At 41.8% G+C, this 27,373-nt stretch overlaps 1 protein-coding gene and 2 long non-coding RNA genes across 4 annotated transcripts; 1 reads left to right on the top strand and 2 right to left on the bottom strand.

The window, feature by feature from the left end:
- Positions 1-2,124: 2,124 nt before the first annotated feature.
- LOC144304557 (uncharacterized) lies at positions 2,125-12,548 on the bottom strand. Of its 2 annotated transcripts, XR_013371493.1 has the most exons (4): positions 11,833-12,087; positions 10,714-10,956; positions 7,372-7,435; positions 2,125-2,390 (listed from the first exon to the last, which is right to left on the bottom strand). It is a non-coding gene; the product is annotated as an uncharacterized LOC144304557 (long non-coding RNA). The 2 variants fall into 2 exon arrangements; XR_013371492.1 differs by lacking the exons at positions 2,125-2,390; positions 7,372-7,435 and having other exon boundaries at positions 10,552-10,956; positions 11,833-12,548.
- A 1,828-nt stretch (positions 12,549-14,376) lies between these two features.
- On the top strand, positions 14,377-24,708 carry LOC144304561 (uncharacterized). The gene is made up of 3 exons (XR_013371498.1): positions 14,377-14,509; positions 18,996-19,122; positions 24,126-24,708. It is a non-coding gene; the product is annotated as an uncharacterized LOC144304561 (long non-coding RNA).
- A 1,231-nt stretch (positions 24,709-25,939) lies between these two features.
- RPRM (reprimo, TP53 dependent G2 arrest mediator homolog) lies at positions 25,940-26,620 on the bottom strand. The gene has a single exon (XM_077883656.1). It carries the CDS (start codon positions 26,438-26,440, stop codon positions 26,093-26,095), a length of 348 nt encoding a protein of 115 aa, XP_077739782.1. The 5' UTR covers positions 26,441-26,620; the 3' UTR covers positions 25,940-26,092.
- Between the last annotated feature and the right edge of the window lie 753 nt (positions 26,621-27,373).

The following is a 27,373-nucleotide window of genomic DNA, read 5'->3' as shown; positions in this document are numbered from 1 at the left end:
CAACTAAAACTAGTATTGTACAATTAAATAAATATTATATACCAGTAATTTAATTGAAGCTCTAAAAGTAATCTAATTTATAACCAGAGAAAATATATTTTGACCTAAGATTATCAACCCTTATTAGAAAATTCAGTGTTCCTTTATTCCCTTCCACATTTTCATAAACAAATAGGATTTTTTTTCTCACCTTATGCTGGAATTAGCAATAGCTTGGCCTCAGTAACTTCTCCCCCAACACATATGTGACATTATCTGTTGTCAAGAAGACCCATTTAGTTTAAGTGTCTGTTAGAATTTATAAATTTATAAAACACTTTTCTTCTCGTGCTTTATTGTGCATTCATCACTCTTCTCATTATTGAATAATACTTGATGCAGTCCTCAAATGCATGATGCTGGCTTGGAGACTAAATTGTATTGAACTGCCTCTGTCCTTTTTAGGAAGAGAAATTTGCATAACTGTTAAATAGTATAGAAAAAGGTGAGAGTTGGGGATCCCTGGGTGGCTCAGCGGTTTAGCGCCTGCCTTTGGCCCTGGAGTCCCGGGATCGAGTCCCAGCGTCGGGCTCCCGGCATGGAGCCTGCTTCTCCCTCCTCCTGTGTCTCTGCCTCTTTCTCTCTCTATATATATATCTATCATAAATAAATAAATAAATAAATCTTAAAAAAAAAAAAAAAAGAAAAAGGTGAGAGTTAAATGTCACATCTAAATCATGGGTTCTGATGTGCTCTATCACAATCAGCATTTTACAGAACTCAAGTGCACTGTATGTTTTTGTTCTGAGCTAAAACCAAGCTAGATAGAAAAAAATTTCATTTTCTACCCTGTAAGTCTGCTGTGCAAGAAATGGGAAAGGATGTCCCCAGGCAGTGTTAGAATGACTGCTGCTTTCCTTTCTCAGTCTAATTAGAGTTCTGGCCCCAGCCGACCGGGTAGGTACAGAAGCATGTGACTAGGCAAGTATAGACACAGGTGACTTGTTTTTGATAGACGAGCCCATGAAGCCACTGGATGGGAGTATCTTTTGTCTTTTGGACTAGGCTGTTGCCTCCTCACTAAGCAAAAACTTGAATTCTTCTTCATATCACTCAGAATCAGACTTAGAGTTGGAAAGTACCTGAGAGACAACTTTCCTGAAAGGCTAGTATCTCTTGCAAGGCTTCTATAACACACACTGGTTCCATCTCTGGTGGACACATTTTCATGAGCATTTTATAACTTTGGGTTTGCAATTTCAGCCCTTGCTGTTCTTTTGACCTGCTTAGAGAGTTTTCTCCTCCAACTGGTGCTGTAGACTAAACAACAACAACAAAAATATATATATATATGGCATAAGAATATGCTCTTTTTCCCATAATTAATATGTGATTTTCTGACCATATTGAAGAATTAGAAGTATGCCCATTCCATAATTTAAAAATAAAAGAAGTATCCAAAGATACAAATTGAGCTTTAATAAGTGAAATCTGTGACTATCACATAGCAGTATGTCTGTGGTGGAAATAGTCTCTTTTTATCTTGTATTATCATTTAACCCATAATAGAACTGTATTCTTTCTTTCTAACTGATCCAGAATCCTGCTTTAATTCCTTGACCAGGACAATTTCTGACACTTCTTTTTCACAGTCTGTTGCAGAACCAACTTGGCAGCCAAGAATTGTTTCTTGAATTTCAGGCAATTATATCTTATTACTTACTAGAAGGCTTGAGTTGGATGCTCCATGGACAACTGAAACTTAACCTGTGAAAAACTGAAGCCATCATTTCTCCCATAGAAAACCACTTTCTACTCTGTGGTATTCCTTTGTTCAATGAATGCCATCTGACATAACCATTTGTCTAAAAAGGAAATCTTGGAATTGCCTCAGACTTTCTTATTTCCCCATCTGCTCAATTACATATCCATCCATTTTGCCATCTCATCTGTTATTGACTTAGCTCACATCTTCAAGATTTCTTGAAAGAGAAGAATGCCAAGATACAGGTGTGTGTGTGTATGTATACACACTGAAATGTTATTTGTAATGTCCAGCAATAGAAGATTTGTTGTGTAATTCACGTATGCATAGCTCATACAATAGAATGAATACATTGCAGCCACTCAAATATTGATATGTATATGTTTATATGTGAAGTTTTATAGAAAAAGATGTTTATTATGACTGCATTTGTAATTAAACACACACACACACACACACACGTAGGGGAGCCTGGGTGGCTCAGACAGTTCAGCCGCTGACTCTTGGTTTTGGCTCAGGTTATGGTCCAGGGTCATTAGATTGGGCCCTGGTTCGGGCTCTGCACTGGATGTGAAGCCTGCTTGAGATTCTCTCTCTCCCTCTCCTCTTCTCCTTTACCACTTGTGCACACATGCTCGCTCTCTCTCTAACAACAAAAAAAAGTTTATAAAAATACATACACATGTATTTTTGAGTAAACCTATTTTTTTTTATGAGAATATAACCTAAAGCTGACAACGCGGTCATATTTGGGGAAAGGAATGAAGGGTTGGGTGAAGAAAAAAACTCTTTCGGATATAGAAAGAAAGAAAACAAATTTATTTTCTTTGTTTTATATGATGCTTGAATTTGCTTCTCACATGTAATTCTTCCTTAAACAATTTTTAAAATTCTAGTGAACTTATTCATATTTTATGATAACTTATAAGGTCTGACAAACAAAAGACAAAGTTTTAGCTCAAGGAGCATAACTACAGGAGTAAAACACTTGAAATGAAATGAATGAGATAGGAGTGTGGCTGGTCAGTACTAATATCTTCTTGGGAGTCCTGGAATTGCATTAAAGTACTCATCTCTTGTCTGGAGTCCTAAAGGGGGCCCCATCTAGACTTTTTCAGAGCCTAGATTTGGGTCACCCTCTGGAGGAAAAAACAGAAAACGTGAGTTAGAAATGCTCAAATTTGGTGTTGATAATATGTAGCCGAGTACTGATAAACTCTGGTTAAGGGGAATCTCAAGGGAATGAGTGATGGTTAATGGTTACTTGGAGTGGCTTTCTGAGAATAGCTGGACTCCTGAAGATATTTATGTGTATGTACTAAACCCTTCAGAAGAGCCAAGAAAAGTGCTCACTTCCTGGGTATCTTGTCATGAGCACTAATCTGTTGCTCTGTACTGTACTTTGGACGTTATATATGCTATGTCTTTAATCTGCATGACAACTTTTAAATTAAATATTAATATTCCTATATAACATAAGAAAAGCCTGAAATTTAGGAAAGTTAGGTAACTCTCCACGGTCACGTAATAAGCATCAGAGCTGGAGTTTGAACCCAGGTGGCCTCACTGCAGACAGCTTAACAACTGGTGTTAGTGAAAGAAATGTCTGGGTTACACACTCGGATAAATGCAGGGTCCAGGAAGCTAGTGGGAGCGAACACCAAGGGCCGGGGGTAGGGACGGAGGGGGGCTGTGTAACCACAGAGCTCAGGGCACATCCCGTGTTGTCAGACTGAATGAAAATTCACCCGTGTTTTGTGTGGAGACAATGTGGAAAACTTTCATAAAGCAGGTCAGTAATTTTTTACCTCCCTCTCAACATGCATGCTATGATGGGGTATGCGAGGCAGTGCCTGTTTGCCTGCCGGACTTGTACCCAGAGAACACATTTAGCTAATAAAAGTCTTTGGAGACAAATTGTCTCATATCCTTTCTTTTCCCAAACATCTAAAATAGAAACTGCGATGAGCAGCATAGGAGGTTGCAGCTCGCACTGAAAATGGTCCATTCTCTGTCCCTTTACTTTTAAAAGATGAAAAGTTGTTAAGTGCTTATTGAACTAGACGCTTCGCCACATTATCCCATTTAACTCGCACAAGAATCCTGTGAGCGGATGTGGTTCCACGCCGCTGGAGTGAGAAATCCAAGACCGCCGAGCCGTCACGTCGTTTCTCAAGTCACCGAGGGGTCCTCCGGGCCAGCCTCCAGCCTCCCGCCCCAGCCTCCCCGCCCGCCGGCCGCCCACCTGCGGCCAAGCCCTCCGGGACCCCCCCCACCCCCCACCCCCCCACCGTCCCTCCCGGACGTGCCCGCTCTGTCCTCGCCCGCGTCGCAGCCGCCTTGAAGCCTCACGACTCTGCCTCCCGGATACTGTCTGGCGGCCAACAGTTCTTCCCACGGCGAGGCTGCCCGCTGGGCCAGCCTGCCAGTCCCCGGCCTCCCCTCCCCGCGGCCTCCCCTCCCCGCCCCCCGGCCTCCCCTCCCCCCGGCCTCCCCTCCCGCAGGGCCTCCCCTCCCCTCCCCCCGGCCTCCCCTCCCTGCCCCCCGGCCTCCCCTCCTGCAGGGCCTCCCCTCCCCCCGGCCTCCCCTCCCCCCCGCCTCCCGGCCTCCCCTCCCGCAGGGCCTCCCCGCCCCCCGGCCTCCCCTCCCCCCCCCCCCCCCCGGCCTCCCCACCCCTACCCCCGGCCTCCCCTCCCGCAGGGCCTCCCCTCCCCCCAAGCGTCCCCTCCCGCAGGTCCTCCCCCGGGCTTTCCCCAGTGCTCCCGGGCCATTCTTTACAGGGAAGAGCCAGGGAGACCCCCTCCAGCTCAGACCGCCTTCCGAAATGCAAATACCCATCACGTCAATTCCCCACACTACAAACTCAGATCCTTCCTCTATTTAAATATTTTGGTAGTGGTTTCCTATCACTTAATTTTATTCTTTTTCATATTATTTTGTTTTTAATCATTTGTAATGTTCTGAAGATCATATATAAACATTTTTTAGGACATGAAATAACATAGTTTTTTTTTTTTTTTTTTAATAAATCTCAACTGTAGAGGATCTTAAAAACACAAAGTCAGCTTCATACAGAGAATGGGGCAATCGGATACACAACACAATATGCATCTTTCCAAACAAGTTTGCTAAGAAACAGCTCCCATATTTAGAGTTAGAAATAAAACAAAGTTTTCATTTACAAAAATCAGGACATCATTTGATTAATGAAGCCTATTCTTCCCCCAGTTTTACACTTGCTTATCTTCATTTAGATGATGTAAATTCATGAGAAAAGAACAAATTCTGGTATGGTATAAAACTCTTAGGAACAACAAGTTACAAATGCTCAATTTTTTAACAAACAAAAAAATTTTCCTTCCCCAAATGCAAATATCCAGTAAATAAAACAAACATAATATTCCAGGTATAGAAATACTAGTAATTCACTTATGAAAGATGTATTCGATGGTACCATTTTTGCTTGTCCTAAATATGAAAGCACTTTACAAAAGAACCAGGCCATTATTATTTAAAGTCTATTCCTTCACCCAGTTTCCTACTCTGAATAGAAACTCACCAATTCTATAGGATTTTGGCTATAAGACTGAGCTACAGGAAAGGTCTGAAATATCTAATAGTCTTCTGGTTGGAGAAAACTGTTTCCTGGAGACCTATAGTCAGTTATTCATTACTTTGCACTTAAAAGCATTCCTCAGCAAACTTCTTCCCAGCAGCCTTTAGAATAAAGTACTGGATTTGGGCTTCCAGAAGGGGTTGCTTCCAGCTGGAACACCTACCAGTAGGGCATCCTTGCAGGCATTCTGCACGCAGCCTATGGGAGCTCTGCAGCCACCTGAAAGACCTTGATTTTCTCTATGCTAGCCTCCAGCTTGAGCGGCTCCACCAGGCCATGTACCGTACGCATATGGGCCCCAGGTGACATGGTTGTGGCACCCAAGGCAAGAAGTTTTCTATCACTGCAAAGACCAGGAACAAAATCTCTAACCTGATCTTGAAGGCTTACCTCAACCAACTGTAGTGTACCTCCTACAGCTTCTCATGTCATGTGACACATCTCTCTTTTCATTCTAGCTTCAAAGAGACGCAAAACAAGCCAAATATTTCCTGCCATGGGGCCTTAGCACACACTGTTCCTTCTGTCTAATAAACTCCCTCCCACCCTCTTGCATGGTTATAACCTACCCTTTCTTTTGACCTCAGTTTAATCTTCTTACTTTGGAAAGCCTTTCCTAGGCCTCCCAGCCCAATTTTCCTGCTGTTAATGACCCAACACTTCACTTCTTGGTTATAGAAAGTAATTTTATACCTACTCAGGTGATATAATGTCCAGATATGATCTAAGATTCATTTTATGGAGCCACTTTTGTACACTACCATATTCCCAACATCTTTTTAAATTCTTGGAAAACATTGCTCAGTCAATGTTTGTTGAATGGATAGCTGAAAGAATTTTTTTTTTTTTAATTTATGCTATTTAAACATTGACTAAATAGTCCTCCTTTCATGCACTAAAACGATCCATGAAGTTTTTCTCCAACTATTTTGGTAAGCATTATCTTTCTTGTTTGAATATCACACAAATGATAAGTTCCATACTATTGGCATTTAATTGTTCTTTCTGTTTCTATAGCAGATATGCCCCTTCAAGTCAAGGATCATCTAAAATGTACATCTTAGCTGATTTACCTACTCCACTGCCTCCCTCCATCTCATGCTACATCTTATGCCACAAATAAAATACCACTAGTTTAGATTTGGTATTAAACAAATACTAATTGATGTGACGTTTTATAAAACTCATTAGGAAATTTGTGGAGAAAGTGTGAGAAAAGCAACTTTGCTTTTAACTTTGCTCTTAACATCACTCTGGTTTTGCAATTTTATATGGACCTAACTGGAAGTTTAGAAAAAGAGTATGACAAAACACAAAGATATGTTAAAAAGAGAAAAATGGAAAAAATATAACAAATGCCAACAGGGTGGAAATATGAAAGTTGTATGAAATGGAATTTAAGGAAAAAATATTTGTGAATAAAAAGTAGTTTATATTAATTAAGAGCCAATTCACCAAGTACTTCTTGCAGCTATAAACTTGCATATACTGAATAACAAAAGATCAGTGTAAATATAGTACAAACTGACAGAAATACAAGTAGAAATTGAAATAATAATTCTAGAAGTCTTTAACTTAAAACTCTTAGAACTGGTTATGCATACATAGACACAGTCACATACAACATTGAATCCAATAAATAGAGACTTGACATCATTTGCTAATGATGTGTTTTTTACAGAAGTCTTTCAAATGCCGGGGTCAACAAAAATTCTAATAACTTCCTAAAACTAGATATTAAATCTGCATTGTATGGAAACAGAGTAAAATAATTAGCATAGTGAGAAATTATCTAATCACTTAGAAAATGCATAAATCAATTTCTTAAATCTTAAGTTATAGATGAAATCACAGAACTGAATGTATGGAATATGTAAGCATATTATACTAGTTGCAAAAACATGATATTCAGAAGAAAATTTCTTGTATCATATAATAATTTTAAAATGAAAATAAATACACTTAAGTACATAAGATAAAGAAGACATAGGAGTAAATAAACAAAACATACCTATCCTCCATCTCTAAAGGCACTTGACACCAATGGTTTCACCAATGATGAATTTTGTCCCAGTCTATGAGAGCAAGTAATTATTATTTATGTCACTCTCAAGCTTTGAAAATATGTAGATATTCTTAATATTTGTTCTATGACTTCAGGATAATCATAAAAAACAGATCCTAAGTTCAAATCTAAGAGAAAAATACTCCAGAAATACCAAAAATATTTGGAATAAAAGGAATAAATTCTGAGTTGTCCTAACACATATCAGAATATAAGAAGTAGTTATATTAATTGCAACATTTTGGCATTTTTCTCAAATAGACAAATAGATTCAATTGGAAGAAGAAATGCTAGTTATTATTTGTGAAATAATAGCATAAGATTTGAAAAGCTGTTGGGATAATTTGAGGAAGACATGTTAGCATTTTACTTCACATCTTGTCCAAGGAAATTCTATAAAAATTAGAGATCTAAATGTAAGAACCAAATATTATAAAATAATTTTAAAATGGAGGGCTTCTGGGGGCACCTAGGTGGCTCGATTAGTTAACCACCTGATTGATTTCAGCTCAGGTCATGATCTTGGGGTCATGAGATTGAGCCCTGGGTCAGGCTCCATGCTCAGTGGGGAGTCTGCTTGAGATTCTCTCCCTTTCCCTCTCTCTGTCCTTCTGCTCTCTTTCTCTCTAAAATAAGTAAATAAATCTTTAAAAAATAAAATAAAATGGAAGGTTTTCTAACACAGGAAATGCAGCAGTTAAAAAGGAAAAGATAAATGTTTATGACCTTTCAGAAATATAAAATTTATATGTGGGGCAAGATACATAAATAAGCGATAGACTGGGAGAAAATATTCCCTACATATATAAAATACCAAAAACTTAGTATCACTGACAAAGAGCACCTACAAATTAATAACAAAATATCAAACAAATAGAATAGAGAGGTGAATTTGAGAAAAAAGTATAAAAGTGTCTTGAAAACATAAGCTCTGTCATATTAGAAACACGAGTAATAAAAATTAAAATAATAGTGATCCAATATTCCTTACCTAACAATTGGTGAAAAATTTTAAAATATATAATATTCAGTGCTAGCAAGGGTGTGATAAAAGAGCATACCCACTTTTGGCAGGTGTATACTTGGTAAAAACTTGGGAAGATTTTAAATGTTCATACATTTCACTCCAATTATTCCACTTTTAGATATCTATGCAGTAGGAATACTGTGAAGATGCATGCAGAAATGTGTACAAAGATGTTCATGCAATGTTGCTTAAGTCACAAAAATTAGAAACAACCTGAGTGTCCCAATAGTTGATAAGGTACATCCAAAGGTGATAGTAGCAAGAATGAACACAAAGATAAACGACAGTGCCACAGGGGTGCTGACCACGTAGAATGAATTAATCAGAAAAGACGTGGACCATAAATAATAGACACAAAGAGTGTTGCTGTAATCTGGCTTGATTTCAGCCACGGGTACATCATTTTAGGCAGCTGCTTTTAAATTTCACACTGATTTGTATCAGTGTGGATACCCTTGAAAGATACCCATAACATACTACTCAAGAGAAACAGTAAGTTGAAGAATTGTCTCCATACACTTAACATAATTTTATGTTTTACAAAAAAACAAAAAACAAAAAATCCATTGTTTATGTAGCAGAGTGTGCTGTGTATGCTTTTCTAAATGTTTTGAAATATTTCATATTTAATTCATCACATTAATATTTTTTATTTATCAGTTAGTTGTTGACCCTTCACCATATTTTCCTATGTGCCTTAACCTTCCTCTAATCAGCTACTCTTTTTTGCTTCCTGCCTAGCAGAAGTGATATAGCAAAGAGAAGAGGGGAAAAAGAAGTAGTTGATTTTGAATTTCACAAGTTTACTATGGGGGAAGAAATGGAAATCATGCAGACATGGAGAAGAAATTTAGAGGAAGACATGGTGAAGTCAGAGAATACCTTACCTTCCATCACTTCCCTCATCAAAGAGAAAGGGGGAGGATAATTGCATGGTAAGCAAAGAGATGTTGATAGAAAAGGGTTTGTGAGGAAGAGACTCTGAGTCCCATCCTTCAGCCATCCTGGAGCAAAGCCAGATTAAGATCAGGGTAGAGTGGTGACAACCTGCTAGTTTATTTAAGGAACCCAAAGGAGGACGGGACCCCTCTTCAGAGAAGTGACTGTGTGGTGTGTCTGGGGAGGTGGGTCTGAGTCAGCTTCCAAAGTCAGGACTTCCAGAGTGGTGCAGGAACCGAGGTAGGATTCCTGTACACCCAGGGGACATTCACAGTAGTTCTTGTTAGTCCAATGGCAGCATGAACTGAATATCAGAAGTCCTCTGACTGCCAGAGCCTCTGCAGGGACGGACCTCTTTGAATCTACCACCCACAAGAAGATAAGAGACATTTCAGTAGATCCCACAGTGGGAGGATTAAGGACAAGAACAAGTTGCTTTGGCACTTGTAAGCTCACAACCATGTGCCCAACTCTAAGGAAGAAGGTAGTGTGTCATCAAGGGGAAGAAGTGATTCAATAACCTGGGAGCTCCTACTACCCACCAAGTGGTTGTAGAAAATTATGGTTTTCTGTATGCTTGACTTTGTAGAGTGAAATTTGTACCTGCATTATCTGAATCTCTGTCTTCTCTCATTTTCATTTATTTAGTTAGGTAGCTTTTATTTTAATTACAGTAACGTTAAAATACAGCGTTATATTAGTTTTAGGTGTACAATATAGTAATTCAGCAATTCCATACAACACCCAGTGCTCATCACGAGTGTGCGCCTTACTCCCCATCATCTAGTTCATCCATCCCCCACACCCCTCCCGTCTGGTAACCAGCAGTTTGTGCTCTATAGTTAAGAGTCTGTTTCTTGGCTTCTCTCCCTCTCTCTCTCCTTTGTTTGTTTTGTTTCTTAAGTTTCACATATAAGTTAAGTCATATGGTATTTATCTTTGTCTTCTCTCCCTTTCTTTAAATCCCAAACCGCCCCGAGATTTTTTAGGGAGCAGGTGGAAATTTTACTTTTTTCCTTATAAGTCTCTATGTTATGTTGAACGTTTTACAATGGTGCACACTTCCTCTGTAATTAAATAACAAAGAAATAATAATTGACACATACTCCCAATACATCAAAATAGTAGGGTATTAGAAATGTCAAGTTACTTGTTTAAGGTTAAATGTTTCCAAAGTAAGCATCCCTTTTATTTTTGGCTGCAGTAATCATTCATATTTTCTACATCTAAATTTAAATTGATTGACCAAATAAAGTAGATGAAGGCTTTTTGTTTAAAGAACACTGTGAAATGTGTCGGACCTGCTTCTTTTCATGCCTCACCATTGCCCAGCAATTGAAGCAACTATTAACTTGGCTGATGCCTATTAAGGTCTGGATGCAGTCTTTCAGCATTTCCTTCCTAAGACAGCAGGACAGAATCAATGGCAGTTTCAGCTCTCCTGAAGATTGATGCAGGGCTGCAGTGCTTAGCAAAACCATGTGATCTTTGAATCAATCACTGAAATAAATCTATGCAACTGGTGTCAGGAATCAAAGTAATTTCACACTTATCTTCCCAATTCCCTAGAACCAAAGAAAATGGAATCCAAATCAGACTCACTGAGCCACACTACTGAGCCTCCACTCCCAAAGGGGTTTAATATGTGTCACTGTTCAAAAGACTTGTCTTGCAATAAAAAAAAATGGAGGTTGGCATATTTATCTGTAAATATGAAAGTGATGGAGCATTCCCGATGGTCCTGGCTCAAAAATGGCTAAGTCAGAATATAGTTGGATGAAACCATAATGCCTAATCACTGGCATGTCGATTGTAGCTGTATCTTTTCATAGGGTGCTAGAAAGGTTTTGCAGAAAATCTTATGATTCACTCTCCTGATTCACATAAAATTTAATAAAATATTTCTACACAGATTCTTTTTATACTCTTAAATATCTTGAGGAAAGAAGTATCTCTAAAAATACAATTTATAGCCTCCTCTTCCTTACTTCTAGGAACTTCTTTCACATAAGATCAACTCTTGATTTAATCTACATGATAAAAAAGATGAGTGAACCAGCAAGTACAGAATGATAAATAATTTAAAAATTTAAACTTGCCCTGAAGTATTGTGGGAGCATTACATGGTAAATAACAATGTGATGTTATCTTGGTAATGTTTTCAAGAGCTTTTATTAGCTGACCCACCTTAAATTCAAGTGAGTATCAAAGGAGTGACTGTGTTCAGTGCTTCTCAAATTCAGGACCAAAATAGCATCTTAAACATCTTCATGGCCTCTATGTTTGAATGCATAGCCTCTCTCTGAACACTTTGCTCGTTGCCTACAATCTCACTGGATATGCAGGTAGAGGAAGCAGCAGAAACATACAGTTGACTTGAATCAATGTAGTTCTCAGCCTTTTATCTATACTTAAAAAAATATATATATTGATCAACATACCATAGCGTATAAAGCCTGAGCTGAAAGCATACTGAGATCTTCATAGCACGTCAGGGGAATGGGAAAGGAATAGGAAGTAGTGACCAGAGTTGAGGAGCTAACTCTACTGTAATGTGGACTCCAGAATGAGAGGATCCAGCATTCACCCACATAGGTTAGGAGTATGGTTAACTTGAGCTTGATCGTGATTGTGGGAAGTATCCCAAAGCATGTGCTGTCATTGTTGAGACATAATAGTAGTTTCAAAGCAGCATTATGCTCTATGTGATGAGGTGGGTGGCATCACAATTCTAGATGATCCTAGCAACAGCTGGGAGTATATCCAAACAGAGTTCCAGCTCCCTGAGAGAGGAAAGTTTTGGCAGGGTAGCAGGGTCAATCCAAGTCTACAGCAGATGCCAAGACATACAGACAGAAGCCAGACGTACAGACTAGACAAGTGGGCTTCAGAGGAAAGGCTGCGGTTCTCTAGACAAAAGATTCTCAAGGCATTGAGCATGCCAGATATTGTAAAATCAATCAGATCTCACCAGCTGGTCCCTTGGAAGCTACTATTATACTCTCTAATCAACTCAGAAACTGGGCAGATATGAGGCTTTGGTTAAAGTCCAAAGATTCAGCAGTGATGAGAAAATCATGAGCTATGGTAGTTAGACTTTTGGGATCCTCTCCTACCAACAACTGTGCTACCAGGTGCCCCAGAGATATATGACATAGATAAACCACAAGATTCCTTCTAGGAAGTATTTCTCTCCCTGCTCAGATTTTAAGACTAAATAATTTGTTATTTTTAAATCTAAATTTAAAGGTGATTTATTGTCACTTCAAAGCATAAGCTACTTTGTGTTTCATAAATGAAAACCAGGTGAACTATATCCTTTGAAAGACATTCTTTGGGGCTATGTTTAATCAAACTCTAACACCCAGATGATGGTGTTCTTGGCAAAATTTCAAAATAAAGGCCACTCTGAGAACAGGACATGAAATTATATTATAGCAAGGAATATTTAAGCAAGATCCTAGGATGACAATGCTAATTGCAGTGATTTTGGAATGCAGGACTGTGAAGTCACATGGTCCTATGAAATTAGGTCAGGATGTTTTTGATAATAAGGTGGATTTAATTTAGGAGTGGTGTCACCTAGAAACATAGACAACTTATGTCTTATGATTTCATGACTTTTCTCCTTTTATTATAAAACATAAAACCATTAAGAAGACATTTTACCAATGTTAAGTGTATAACATTTTCTTTACTGAAATCAATGATTTTTAAAAAGCAGATAATGTGTGGGGAGTATTGTAAACTTTTCCAAAAGTAGATATTTGCATACCATAAAACCTGTATCTAAGGCTCTTATGCCAGGGATCAGAGACAAGCAGCACAGTGGTACAATTCCAACAGAATTGATTTTGATTTAGGACAAATGATTGGTCTCCTGCGCAGTGAAACTTACCACCTCATCTCTTTCCAATGAGATGAACAGAATCAATCCACTTTCAAAAAGGTGGTCTTCATGTCGCCAATGTGACTGTGTCTACTAAGAACGTGTCTGCCATCTGGAGAGAAGTCTAGCCTAAAACGTTAATCTTGTTGGAAAACTAATTAATTTTCTTTTCTGAGGAGCTAAACTATAGTATCATGGAAAGATACGTTGAAATTCTGACAGCATACTGGCAACGACTTCCTACCCTTCAGAGCAGGGACTGTGTTCTTTGCAGTGCTATGCAGATTCTAAAACACAATGCTATAATTTACAGGCTTGGATTCTGTGTATGTTCTCAGGCCTTGAGACATGAAGGTATTAAGTTTTCTTTCCCTGAAACAATGCAACGTTTCTTATATCTGATTATTTAGTGCGGCAGAGACCACATCTTGTGCTGCATTAGAAAAAATGATTTATCCATTAATGCCTTTTAGTCATATAGTATGGAAACAAAACTCTGTTAAATCCATGAGTCTGTACCCCAGGGATCCTTTTGTTTTGGATAAATAGGTGGCCCCAAGCTAGCTTAATTTTCCTTTAGAAGCCGGGAGCTAAATGTTAGAACCAGCCTTTGAACTTGGGAGAAAGCTGAGTTGCTATGTCTGCACCTGCCTCAGTAAAATAATTTTAAAGTCATTCTGAGTGTAACTTCTGGACAAACCAATTAGGAGTAGTCCCTTTAGAATTAAGATCAGAAACTTACAGTATTTACAGCCAAGATGTAGTAGAAGATGATTTTAGCACAATGGAGAAGTTCTAAGAAAAAGCAGGCATGTGAGTGAGAAAGGAGGACACCGCCTTCTGATTTGTACCCCCAGGTCTTACTACTTCTTCCAAAACCCTGTTTTTGTTTTGTTTTTTTTTAAAGAATTTTATTTATTTATTCATGAGAGACACACAGAGAGAGAGAGAGAGAGAGAGAGGCAGAGACACAGGCAGAGGGAGAAGCAGGCTCCATGCAGGGAGCCCGACGTGGGACTCGATCCCAGGTCTCCAGGATCACACCCCAGGCTTCAGGCTGCGCTAAACCGCTGCGCCACCGGGGCTGCCCCTTCCAAAACCTTGTGACTCCAAAGTCCCTGAGCAGGCCGCTGCTTGTTCTGGCCAGAGAGCAGAGCCACCCACCGGGTGCCTGCAGTCTCCTACCCAAAAGGGAAGAATCAAGAATAATGAAAGCACAGGACTAGAAGGTACCTCACTCAAAGATTTAGTCTGTCTCATTCTTGAATCTCCTCTGTAGCATCCCTGCTGAATGGGCATCCAGAAATAGGGGATTTAGTCTCTCCACAGGCTCCAGCTATTAGAAAAATCTTTCTGATTAAGAGCTGAATCCTCTGTGTGTGTAGCTTGCTCCACTCACTGTTGCCACCATTCCTACTTGAGTGTATACTTAACACATGGAATCCCTCCTGTTTACGGCGGTTCCTCAGACATTGGAGCATGGTTATTCTGTTAAACCTGAGGCTTTTGGTTTTCCTTCAATGGTAAACACTACTACTCCTTTGACCATTTTTCATTTAACATGGTTTTAGAACCCTTGCCAGTATAGTTGCTTTCTTTGAATACATTGAGTTTATTTACAACTTTTAAAAAATATGGTATTGGCACCAGAACCACTCTAAGATTGGAATCATCAAGAAACAGAAGAGAGCTGGCCTCTGGCCTGCCCCTGCAAGAGTCTTTGCTTTCACACGTTTTTGGCTATCTCAGTACTCCACTGACTAATCTAGAGCTTCTTCTTGAATAAAAGCTTACATATTTTGTATTTATGGTCTGTTATGTACCACATTTTCTCCAGACTATACTTGTACAGCTATTTTTTAGATCCAAATAGAGAACCTTGTATTTTCCCAGGTTAAATTTTATCTTATTAAGGTCAGACCATTACTCAAGTATCTCAGAATCTTTTGGTATCCAGATTTAGTCAGTCAATATGTTCTCCTTCCACTCCTCAATTTCCTCATAAATGAGAATAAAAACTACCTCATACGATGATTGTAAAGACTGCATGATCCAATACATGTAAAGTGCTTAGAAGAAATATGTAGTAAAACTGCATAAAGTAAATTATTATCACTTTATAAGCAAATCCAGTCTACAAAAATGTCTTTTAACTTTAAAGGACATTTGTTGACATCACACAAATAATCCCCAATGTTTTAGAATAAAATATTTTAGTCAAAACTATTGTAAGCAGATTTTCAACAACAAAAAAAATTGTTTAAGCAATGTAAGTGAACACTAGAGGACTTTACAATTGCAGAATTCAAGGAGAAAATAATTTTTTTAAATCTTTATTCATTTCCAAGTAAGAAGGCTATATAATTGGACAAGCTGAGGCTCATTTTGAATTGCCTCCTAAAACCCACATTCTTACATCCTAGAACCATCTGCTACTAGCAAACTCTAAATCTACCAAAATGATAAATTGCTTTGCTTCTCCTCTATGTGAAATCATTACTCAAAGCTGTAGGGGTGGATCCAAGTTAATGACACAGCTCCGTGTGTGAAAAAGTTGGAACTTTCCCTACTGTCAATCAGAAGAATTAGCAGAATGACATAGTGGAAATGCTCTTGGTTTGTAATGTCTCAGATCTGGGTTTACATCTTAGCTCAAGAACAGTTCAGTTATGTGACCTTGGATAAGTTACTACCCCTCAGTCCCTCCATTTTCTCATTTGTGGGAGTGGGATAATTATAACTTCTAGAGTTGTAAGGAATTTGAAGTAACATGTGTAAAGTACCAACTATGATCAATACTAGCAGTTATCAGTCATTCATATGAATGGATGAAGATGGCAGTAATCAATAAGAATTTGTAGATGCCTACAAGTTTCTACAAACAGAATTTGAAAATCAGCCATGTCAATAATACAATCCAACTAGAAAACAATAATAAGAAGAGAATGTAGACAACAGGACTATATTATATTCTAAGTGCTTGGGAAACAATGTGGAAGCAAAATCCCTCTTAAAATAGTAACTTTTAATTTCTTAAATGAAAACATAGGATAGAAGAAAGTTAGATGGTCTTAGAGAAGGGCCTAACATTCTGGCATAACACTTCATCTAAACATGAGAATATTACAAATTTTTAACTTCACTCAGCCTTTCTTAAGTGACTGATACATGACAGGTAAACCATAGTCTAAGAAGACAATGCCTTTGGTGTTCATAAAACCTTTTTTTATAGCACTTCTCCAGTGTCTAAGCACTCCTTCTGAATCTATAGAATTATAAATTGAAAATATTTTTATCTCAAAAATCATTGAATCATGGAACACTGTTAATATTTTCTTTCTTTCTCTATACAGCACGTTAAGCATGAAATGAAACTCCTTATCAAAGAGTGAAGGTTCATCTTTTGAATAGCTTTTCTTTATTTCAACAGTCAGTGAAGTCTTTGCTTTGTAGAATGGAAGGAAGTTGTTGGCGAATAAAAATACATTTAAAACATGCAAAGAATTCAGTATAATTTAATCTCTGTATTATAAAATTTAAGGTGTGCGATCTCATACAAAAGGTAGATGTGGGTCTAGTTTAATTTTGCAGTAGATGTTGATCCCAAAGCTGAAGGAATACTTCAGTAAATTCTCCTTTAAAATGGAGACTACATTTCAATTTTAAATTTTCAAATTTTTAATATTACTATTTGGTTCTTTATATATTACCATTTAAAGTGATATACCTTGTTTTCCCGAGGTATTAATTGCTTTGGCATCCCTAAAAGTTTCTACTTATAAATCTTCTAAATGTTAGACAATTTTAATAAAAGAACATTTTAAAAATGTATTATTTACTGAGAAAATATTTTAAAAACTTAGATTTTTAAAAAGATTTTATTTATTTCTTCATGAGAGACAGAGAGAGGTAGAGGGAGAAGCAGGCTCCATGCAGGGAGCCTGATGTGGGACTCGATCCTGGGACTCCAGGACCATACCCTGAGCCAAAGGCAGATGCTCAAACGCTGAGCCACGTAGGCATCCCATTCAATTTTATTTTTTAAAAAATCAAAGTTTTTTTGGGTCATCTAGGTGACTCAGTGGGTGAGTGTCTGCCTTTGGCTCAGGGTGTGATCCCAGAGTCCCAGGATTGAGTCCCACATCGGGCTCCCTGCATGGAGCCTGCTTCTCCCTCTGCCTATCTCTGCCTCTCTCTCTCTCTTTGTGTGTGTGTCTCATGAACGAATAAAATCTTAAAAAAAAAAGGAAAAAAGAAAGAAAGAAAAATATTACTGAACAAAAACTGGGTAATCAGACTATTGGGTATAAAGCAATCAGTCAAAGATTAACCATAAAGTAAATCATATGTCTAGATATAGTGGTTTAGATTAACTATTGAAAGTTGTTAGTTTTTTGTTTTTAAGGTTATCATTTCCTGAAAAAGACATAGTCAAATATAGGAGGGCGACCATGCCAAGAAAAAGAGTATTCGAAACAAAACAAAACAACAAAACAAAAAGAAAAAAAAGAAAAGAAAGACAAGAGAAAAGGGGGGAAAAAAAGGGAGTGGTCTTATGTTTGTACACATGTGCCTTAGAGGCCCATTATGTAGGTTGCTAATGCAGAGACTCTACTGAGAACACTGTGCTTCCTCAGATTCAGGCTTTCACAGTTGGAAGCCCAAAGATGAGATGAGCTTACCTGTTGTGATGAGTTGGGTGAGGAACAAGCTTCTAAACACCAGTCTTTACCGTTGACAGATTTCCTCTCTCAAGTACATCATCAGCTCCCCTCCCCATTTGTGAATAAGAATGAAGAGGCCTACTAGTACAGGTTGCAGAGCAACTGGTCGGCTAGGTAATTCCCCAAGTCAAAAGTGTGGAACAGATAAAGCAGCCGGAAACCCAAAGAAATGAACAATGAAGGTTCAGTTTCTCTGCAGATAAGTAAGCTAAGCTAACTCTCTGGATTAGGATGAATTCAGATAAGGAACAATTTAGAAACAGAGTAAAGGATTCAAAAAAGGTAAAAAAAAAAAAAAAAAAAGAAATCCCATGTATTTACAGAGCAGCAGCCTTTCCAACGAAGATGGGTCATGAGAGAGAGCCCATCAAAGTGAGTTTTTCAGATCAATTTGGAAATGCTAAATATTTTATCTCTCCCAGGGAGAGTCAGAAAGCTTAAAAGAGAAGTCCTGCAGCAAATAAATCTGCTTCATTTCGTTTAATAATTGATCATATTAAAATTTTCTTACCATAAAATTTACCATCTCAAGGACATTTTTATGCCTAGCCAGGTCTAGGGAGGGCAAATGATTTTATTTTCATAAACAAATGGAGATATCAGATGACTGGTCGAAATTAAGGCCACTGGGTACAAGGTGGTGGCAATGCCTGCCCCAGAAATCCAGGCCATTATCCGGGGCATGTGGAGCTACATCAGCACAGACACAGAATCATGAAAGAAATGTAAAAAGGCGACTGAGCCTTGTTGAAAGACAGCAGATAGAATCAATAGTGTTTTAAAAGAATATGAGTTAAGGGTCAGGAGATATAGGTGCAGTTACTTGGCTCCATCACTGGCTAACTGGCATTGGTTCCTTTAAACTGGGTGAGAATCATTTTAGGACATCCAGCAGCCTATTGCTTCTTCTGACGGCAGAATCTCTTATGTGAGGACTCATGGTTGAAGAGAACTGATTCTACTTTCCTTTGTTCTCTCCCTCTCACCACAGGGATGGCAATGACCCACTACAGCCTTCCTCCTGCATCCACCCCAGTCACTGAGATTGGTTCAGGGAGTAGCACATGGCCAGAGTTCGCCCAGGAAGACAGTTTCTTTTTGTTACAGTTGTTAAGCTGGTAAGATGTGAGTGTGGGCCTAGAGGAGGGGATCGTTTTTCGTTCCCCCTTTTCTCACCACGTGGAAAGAGCTTGGCTGAAAGACAGAGATGGTGGAAGAATTTGGATGGCATCATACATCAGCTTCTTGTACAGCTGAAGTGGCTGTATCCTTGGTCTTGCAAATCACACAAGTCAGTAAATTCAGCATCCTATTTAAAGTCAGCTTGAATTGAGTTTATGTTGATAGCAACTCAAAGAGTCTCAATTAATTTAAACCATTATAGGTTGGATGTTTTGTAAATTTAGAAGGTATTTATGTTACTTAAAACAAGAATGCATTAAGCTCACCTCTGGAATGTGAGGGAGGGAATTTCACACTTGATCCTTTTTGTTAATTATTCAGCCCTTGAAAATTCATGGTGGGGGAAATGAATAAAACATGTATTCCCAAGCTGAATTTGTAGAAAAATATAGGTAGCCTCAAGAAATTCAGTTACAGCACTTTCTTTAGGCCTTCCATATTCATGCTTATCTTGAGCTTGAATATATAATGTACAATGAGCCTTGTGTGTGCTACCTGAAGGCATGGGGAAAAGTCAAATTGAGTTGTTTGAGTTGTTCAGGCCTCCACATTAATTATAGAGAATAGCGAGTACTTCATCTGTAAGGGGAAAAGTCACATGTATGTGTAGCTCGTATGTATCAGGATCACCGAGCACACCTGGACATAAATCAAGCAGAAGACAGCTGGGGATCCCAGAATCCCCCGAAGGCGCCTTTAAATTCCATGATCCTTTGCACTCAACTTCCAAGGTCTAAGTTCATAGCTAGTACAGAATCATGCCTATGTGGGATACTAAATAATAAATATTTATTGATAATTAAGAAGATCTGGCAAGGCCTCTTTGACCTTTGGATAGAAGTTAACTGAACTAGCTCACAGGATGCTTGCAATTGGTGCAAGACTCTGAGAGGAAAGAGAATTGAAGGAGGAATTAACAATTTTCCACATTCTTCTAGCATTGCTTGCACTTTTACTGGTAATCTTTGATCCTTTTTTTAAATCCTCTAAATGTATACTTTCCTAGTCACCATTTTGAGAATTCATAATTGGCCTGTAAATTTCTAGAGACTTAATGGGTTATTTTTGTTTTCATTGATCTTCTTCAAATTTAGGTTTCCCTCTCATTTCTCTTAACTTAGTGTTGAAAGATTTTTAAGCTGTGCAATATACAATCTTTGACTTTTCTGTCCCTTGGGGTTTCAGCTTTTTTTTTTTTTTCTTTCCAGTTCTTAGGTGAAGATTGAAACATATATGTCAAGATCTAGACTAAGACTCCAGGCACCTCGCATAAATCTTGTTCACTGAACATTTTGGGACTATTGTAACTATTTCTATGTGTTATTTTATTGCAAACAAATAGTATAAAACAACTAGGGAATATGCGATACTGACTACGGTGGGATGGATCTATTTCATCAGTATATAATGTGGGAAACAGACTATATGAGTGTGTGCATGTGTACCTGCCTTAATCAATACTATTTAGAATATGAACTGCATGATCCTGCTCAATTTATAGGAAAATAAATAAAGCAAAAGAGACATTCTAGATCCCAGAGGGATTCTTTTCCCATAGTAATCAGACATCTGAGTCTTGGTCTGATAAAAATCAATGACTCTTTCAGGGCAGTATATCTTTAGATGTGAGCGAGTACATAATGAAAGAGGAATTGGTGAGGGTGGAAAGCTTATACAAAAAAAAATTGACACGACAAACTAACATTTTCTGCTTGTTATAAAGTGTGCTGACATGTAGACGAGAGCAAAATTATGCATGTATATTGATATCACCATGAATTCCAGAAATAGTAAATAGGAGCAACTTCTTTATTATTTGACTCTTTGGGGTAGATCATATGTCTTCCCTCATGTGTGTTTATTTGTGCCTGGTTTTATGGCTCAAATGAATAGGAATCATCTTATTTTCTTAGTAGTAACTTGTAATGTACCATGTATACATGAGTGCTTGACAAACACTATCTGTTTGACTTATGAGTTCAGAAAATACTATCTAATGGAAACCTGCTTTAAAATGGGAATAGGGCAGAGTTTTGTTCCAGTATTATCACAGATGGCTTGACCTTTCATGTATTGATCGCTTTGTGCCTGCATTTACCCGCTCAAAAATATTTCAGCAAATAGGCACTTACATATATTTAGAGAAGGAAATTACCCATCATCTCTTCAAACAAACAAACAAACAAAAAAGCAGACAAATGAAATCATGCTTTGTTTATTCTCATTGTGTATGTATTATTTAGGTTAGAAGCAAGCCACTGTTTGCAAGCTTATGGAGGAGTATTTTAAAAATGCATCTGGTTATCCTTACAACAATCCTTGTAGAAACTTCCTCTGAAATGTACTGAATTTATCAAATACAAGTAGTAAATTTAAACTTCTATTGTGATCACCATAAACGATACAGGGCCTGCTGATAATATTACATACTTAATTTTTCTAGACTATACTTTCTAAGAATTTTTAAACCTAGCTGATGCTATAGAATTAATCTTAGACTCTCAAATATTTCAAGAATTTAAAACAATACAAAAATATTTGGAAAGGAAGACAGTGAGATGGGCCATGGAAGCAATTAACCATTGAGCATTTAAATTCAGGGATGAGAAAACAATTACTATTGTTGGAGCTGACTTTAAAACATATCCCATTTGAGCTATTGTGCACATATCTAAATGGGATTTGGCAGGTGGATAAAAGATCTGTTGATTCCTGTTTGGGGGATTGCTTTAGACTTGCTGCTTCAACAGAAGCTTTCAAACTAGGTTTGAGTCTTATAAAACAAACTGAGCTCTGGAATCCTTTCCTGGCATTGCACCCCAAAATGACAATTATAGCCAAGGCTAACGAAGGCTCTAAACTGCATGTGGAACAGCTGTTGTGTGGTGTTGCAGAAGCTCAAAGGGGAAAATGCTTTGGGGGAGAAAATTGGTTGTTGATTTGTCTTCAAACACCCGAGAAGCTGCTGTAAACAACAGCACATATTAGCTTGACTGTGCATGATCTAGATGAATCACTTGTCAATTATTTGCTCCCTCATTCAATGGGCTCTGCTTTCATTGTGCCATCCAGTGAGAATATAGAGATCTGGAATACGTAAGGCATTGGTTAGATGATGTGTGATTAGTCAGTTTAGAAACTGCTGTCTATGGAGGCCTGGCTGGGCGTCTGAAATTGTGCTTTGATTATTGTAAGTAACGTACCCTGAGTCAAGGAGCGCTTGATTCTCAGGGATAAACATTTCTACCCAAAGGACCAAGATTGGAAAGATAAAATTTATTTCTAAGTTCCCTCATGAAGAAATGTATGAAACATCTTAAGAGACAAGAAAATGTTAAACAAGTTAATTCAGTAGAATTGTAGGATGTCCTTTTGGAATCCATCTTTTTCATTATAGGGATGAGGCCACTCGACTACTCAGCTTTCAAACTAGTCAGAGACTGGAACAAACAAAATTTTCTTCATCATAGTCCAATGTGCCTTTCCCTTCCTTACTCACAATTAGTGTAGGAAGACATCACAGGACTGACTCTGGACTCAAGGAGAGGTCAGAGTGACTTGGAAATCAATAATCAGGCACAGGGACTGTCCCCGGAGCAGGTCTGATCTTAGACCTGAAACAGTAGCATGGCCTTTATATTTCGTCTTCCCTCAAGCTCCCTCAAGGTGTCCAGCACCCAAGTTCTTAATACATTTTCAGGGACAGTGGGATGGTCTGTATCAGAATCATAAGAAAAATAACACTATCAACTATTGGCTAAGCCCCTTATGTGGAGGCCACTGAGGCTCAGAGGCATCAGTGGCTGGCTGCACAGCCTGAGAAGGGTTACAACCCTGCTAATCCACTTGCTGAGTCTCACAAAAACCTCTCCCTGCTTCTGCCATATTTCCAGGAGGGTTTCAGGAAGTATCAAATACCTCCCCATGGACTATGTCAAATCTAGCAAGCTTTTACAGAAAGCCATTTCTCTCTCTCTCTCAGGGCTTCCCACTAATTACTGACCAAATGGTGGACTTAAGCGTGGGATGATATAACCTGCCTGTTTGCATCTATCTCTCTCAATTCCCAGTCTCTTAAGGCTGAAATTATTTTCTTAGGTCAAATACAGAGAGTGACTTTTAAAAACTCACTTTCCTTTACAGCATGACTGTGGGAAAGGACAGATGCTCCATACATTCTGGGCAGGATTAAAAACTTTCATTTAACGTATTTGTTAGAATCAAAAAAAGAGAGAGCCAAAGGCAGGATGAGGCAGGGAGTGGCGTGGGGTACGGGAAAGTGGTTGCCATGTGGCCATCAGGGAATAGGGAGTGTAAAAAGCTTCTTGCACATATCGCCTCATCTATAAAAACCAGAACCACTTGGCATCTCTCTAAGTAACAAATGGATCTAAGGGCTGCAGAGAAGAGTTGTTGGAAGGAAATGGTCCCCAGGGCTATGATATTTTCAGACCGTGTGCATTTCCCTATGATGCATAGATCATGGATTACAGAGCTCTGTTCACATTTTTTTTTTTTTTTTTTTTTTTACCTAAGGACTAAATTTTGCAGGTTCTGGTTTGTCTGACACTCATAATTTCTCGGAGTAAGAGGATAAAATAAGAGAATAAATTTGGACAGTTGAGGTAAGAAGAAACTAAATTTTCTTTTGAGTTATAGGGAGGAGGAAAGAAGTGTAAAGAAGTATTAAGGCAAACAAACATGGATGGTATTGAGAGAGGAGATGGTAGTCATAGAGTTGTTTGAGCAGGCCCCTTTTGCAATTTTCAGGACTTTGGCTTTAAATCGAAATGTCTGTTGTACACAAGGAAGTGAAAATGGACCTGGAAGTGCGAAACATTTTTGCGTCTGAAACTCACTGTAAACATGCACCTTGCAGAGCAGGGCACATAGCAAGAGTCCTACAAACTCTCATTGATTGGTTTTTGATCCCAAATAGATTTCCACCAGAACAACGAATTCACTGATGGGCTAGTAAGTGTGCATGAAGAAGGAACCCTTGGCAGATGTTGCAGCCACCGAAAAAAAGAACCCGAGTTTAATTTTAAATGTCTGGTTTGTCTCAGCACGAACTGATTGTTCTGTCTTGTTTCTCGCTTTCAAACATGGAGGCAGCAGATTCACTTGGTGCCATTGAAACTGTCAACAAAATAAGGAGCCTCCACTTCGTGCCCTACGCATTAACAAAAGTAAGCTGCCTTCCGTGACTCAGCCTTGACTACAGGTTGACTGTGCTCCCCTCGCCGGGTGCAGAACACAAAAACAAATAAGCAGACCCTTCCCAGCAGAGAAGACAGAAACAACAGGCAAGGCTTCAAAATCCTTTTTCTTAAGTCTGAAACGTATCAGCATTCAAAAAACCGTTCGAAGGCATACTTCCTGGCATGATTTATGTTGAGAGTGAAGTGGACGTCTACTGAGTAGTACATGGGATGTCAAAGGACAGTCAAACCTTTCGATCCTGATCTTTGAGTCAAACTACAGGTTTACACCCATGGTGCTTCTTCCTGAGTAAATGGGACATTATTATTATTCAGTTTTAGTCAATCTTGTATCTGCTACTGTGAAGTCTTTCATTGCTACAGCATGGAGGCTCCTTTGTTTTTTTGAAAACGGTTAGGGTCCTACCCCAGGTGCAAGGATAAACGGCTCTTACCAAGTTGAAGCTTGAAGTGATGGCCCCCGTTGGGCCATTTTCACAGCCACGGCTCTCGAGGCTCTTCTTCCCATCACCGTCCCTTCAGCACCCTGGCCAGCTCCGCGCAAGCCCGCGGCCGCGCCTCCGGGCCCGGGTGGGCGGGGCCGACCCCGGGACAGTCGCGTCGCCCCCGGCTTCCGCAGCTACTTTCCCTCGCATTCGCGCTTTCGGTGTTTAGTGCGGAGCCGCACCCCGCCGCCGCCGGTCGGGGGAGGGCGCCGGCGGCCAGCGCCCACGTGCCGCCTTCCCGCGGGGCCCCCTGTCGGCTCCGGCTCAGGGCCAGGCCTACCCGAGTGGGCAGGAGCGCCTCGTGGGAAGGTGGAGGGCCGCCCCCGCCCCTGCCCCCGCCGCCCCCGCCCCTGCCCCCGCCGCCCCCGGCCCCACCACGTGCCCCGCACCCCGCACCCCCTCCGCGCCGCGCACCCTGGCTCCTCGTCGCCCCGCGTCCCCCCTGCCGGGAGCCCAGAAAGAGCACGAGGAAGCCGGGAGCAACACACTGCAGCCTTGCATTTATTAAGGAAATGTCAAATAAGGGGGGGAAAGTCAAAACGGTGTGTCATGAACGTCAAGAGCACTTGTGCGGCGCAGACCCTGCGGTCGTGAGCTACGAGTTCCAGCCCGGTCTGTGCCCGGGGCTGCTGGGGCGCAGCTCCCCCCCCCCGGCCCCGGCCCCCGCCCCCCAACCCCCGCCCCCCGGAAACGCGATAGAAGAAGCAGGTCACCGGGTCCCCATTCGCAGCCCCCCCCCATAACAGAACTCCAACCCCGGCAGGCAAACGGGCCACTAGGGCAGCGGAGGGCTTCTCACACGTGTGTCCGAGCAGACGAGCACAAACCCCGCGCGGGGGCACGAGACGCTCCGCCGACGGCGCGGAGCCCGCGGAGCCGGAGCGGAGCCGGAGCCGGAGCCGGAGCCGGAGCCGGAGCCGGGCGGGCGGGGGACAGCGCGGCGCGCACTCGGGGCGCTCGGGCACCGGCCGTCGACGCCGCGGGGCCCGCCCCGCCCTGCTCGCCCCCCGCCCGCCAGCGTGGCCCGCGCTCGCGGCAGCGTCCAGAGTCCGGCCCCCGACTGCCCGGCCCGCCGCCCGCCGCCCGCCGCCCGCCGCCCGCCGCCGCGCAGGCAGGGTCCCCTCCGCGCACCGCCGGCACCGGGCGCTTCACCCCGAAAGGCGACGGTCCAGGGCAGCAGGGGCTCGGGCGGGCGGCGCTCAGTAGGGCCCCACGACCACCGCCTCCACCTCCTTGGACGGCCTGCGGTCCTTCGCCAGGAAGTTGATCATGCCCTCGGACTTGATGAGGAGGTTGCAGCCCAGGAAGAAGATGCCGAAGACCACGGTGAGCGAGAGCACGCACATGACCGCGATCTGCACCACGCGCAGGACGTACAGGCTGCGCTCGTCCGGGCCGCCGGGGCCGGGGCCGGGGCCGGGGCCGGGGCCGTCGTCGGTCACCACCGCCGCCTGGGTGCAGCAGCGCACCGCGCGCGCCAGCGCCTCGCTGCCCTGGGCCAGCAGCAGGCCCGCCGCGTCCGTGCGGTTGTCCGGCGCCGCGCTCATCGCGGGGGCGCCCGGCAGGCGCGGTCCGAGGCCGGGGCCGCTCGCTCGCTCGCTCGCTCGGTCGCGGGGTGCCCGGGCTCCGGACTCCCTCTCCCGGAGCCTCGCCGACGCCCTGCGCCCTGCGCCCTGCGCTCCTGCCCGGGCGGTGCCGTTGCCGCTGCGCTGCCGCTGCCGCGCTCGCTCGGCTGCGGGCTGTCGGAACCCGCGGCGGGGGCGGTGGGAGGGGCGGGGCGGGGCGGGGCGGGGCCGCGGGAGGGGCGGCGGGGGGCAGCGAGAAGTGCAGCGGGGCGGCGGGAGGGGCGGGGCGGGGTGGCGGGGGCAGCGAGAAGTGCAGCGGGGCGGCGGGAGGGGCGGCGGCTCTGAGCGAACAGCGGCCCCTGGCGGCGGCGCCTGGGCTCCGCGCGGGCGGCCGTTGGGCGGTGGGGGAAGCGGAGGGCGAGCCTCCCGCCCGGCCCCTGCGGCCTGGGCTCGTTCCCAGCTCCCGAGGCGGCGGAGGAGCCCCCGCGGCGTTAGGCCCGACGGCCCTTAGAGTCGCGGCTGCGGGACGGGCTGCGGGACGGGCTGCGGGACGGGCTGCAGTCCCGGGACGTTCCGAAGCGCGGCGCCCGCTGCCCTCCCTCCTCCCCCGCCCCCCGCCTCCGCGGGCAGTAAACTGTTGCTGTGTTGCTCCCGGATACCCATCACCTGCAACGCTGCCCGAGGGCTGCAGGCCCTTCCCATTTTCCATAAACTGCTGTATTGCACCTTAGTCATTTTAAACAAAACTTCAGATGCTTCAGGTACCTGACTGAGGCTGCAGCCCGTTATGATTTTGCTGCTGGTACAAAACTGTCAGATCGTTTCTTTAGCTCTAACAGAATGCATCTGACTTTTTTCTCTTTTCTACTTTCTTTTCCCCATCATCCTCCTCCCCCCACCTCCTTCTTTTTTTCT

The sequence above is a fragment of the Canis aureus genome, chromosome 34 (genome assembly GCF_053574225.1).
Source record: "Canis aureus isolate CA01 chromosome 34, VMU_Caureus_v.1.0, whole genome shotgun sequence".
Lineage (NCBI taxonomy): Eukaryota > Metazoa > Chordata > Mammalia > Carnivora > Canidae > Canis > Canis aureus.
Note: the sequence above shows the minus strand (reverse complement) of the source record. Positions and strands in the feature narration are given on the sequence as shown.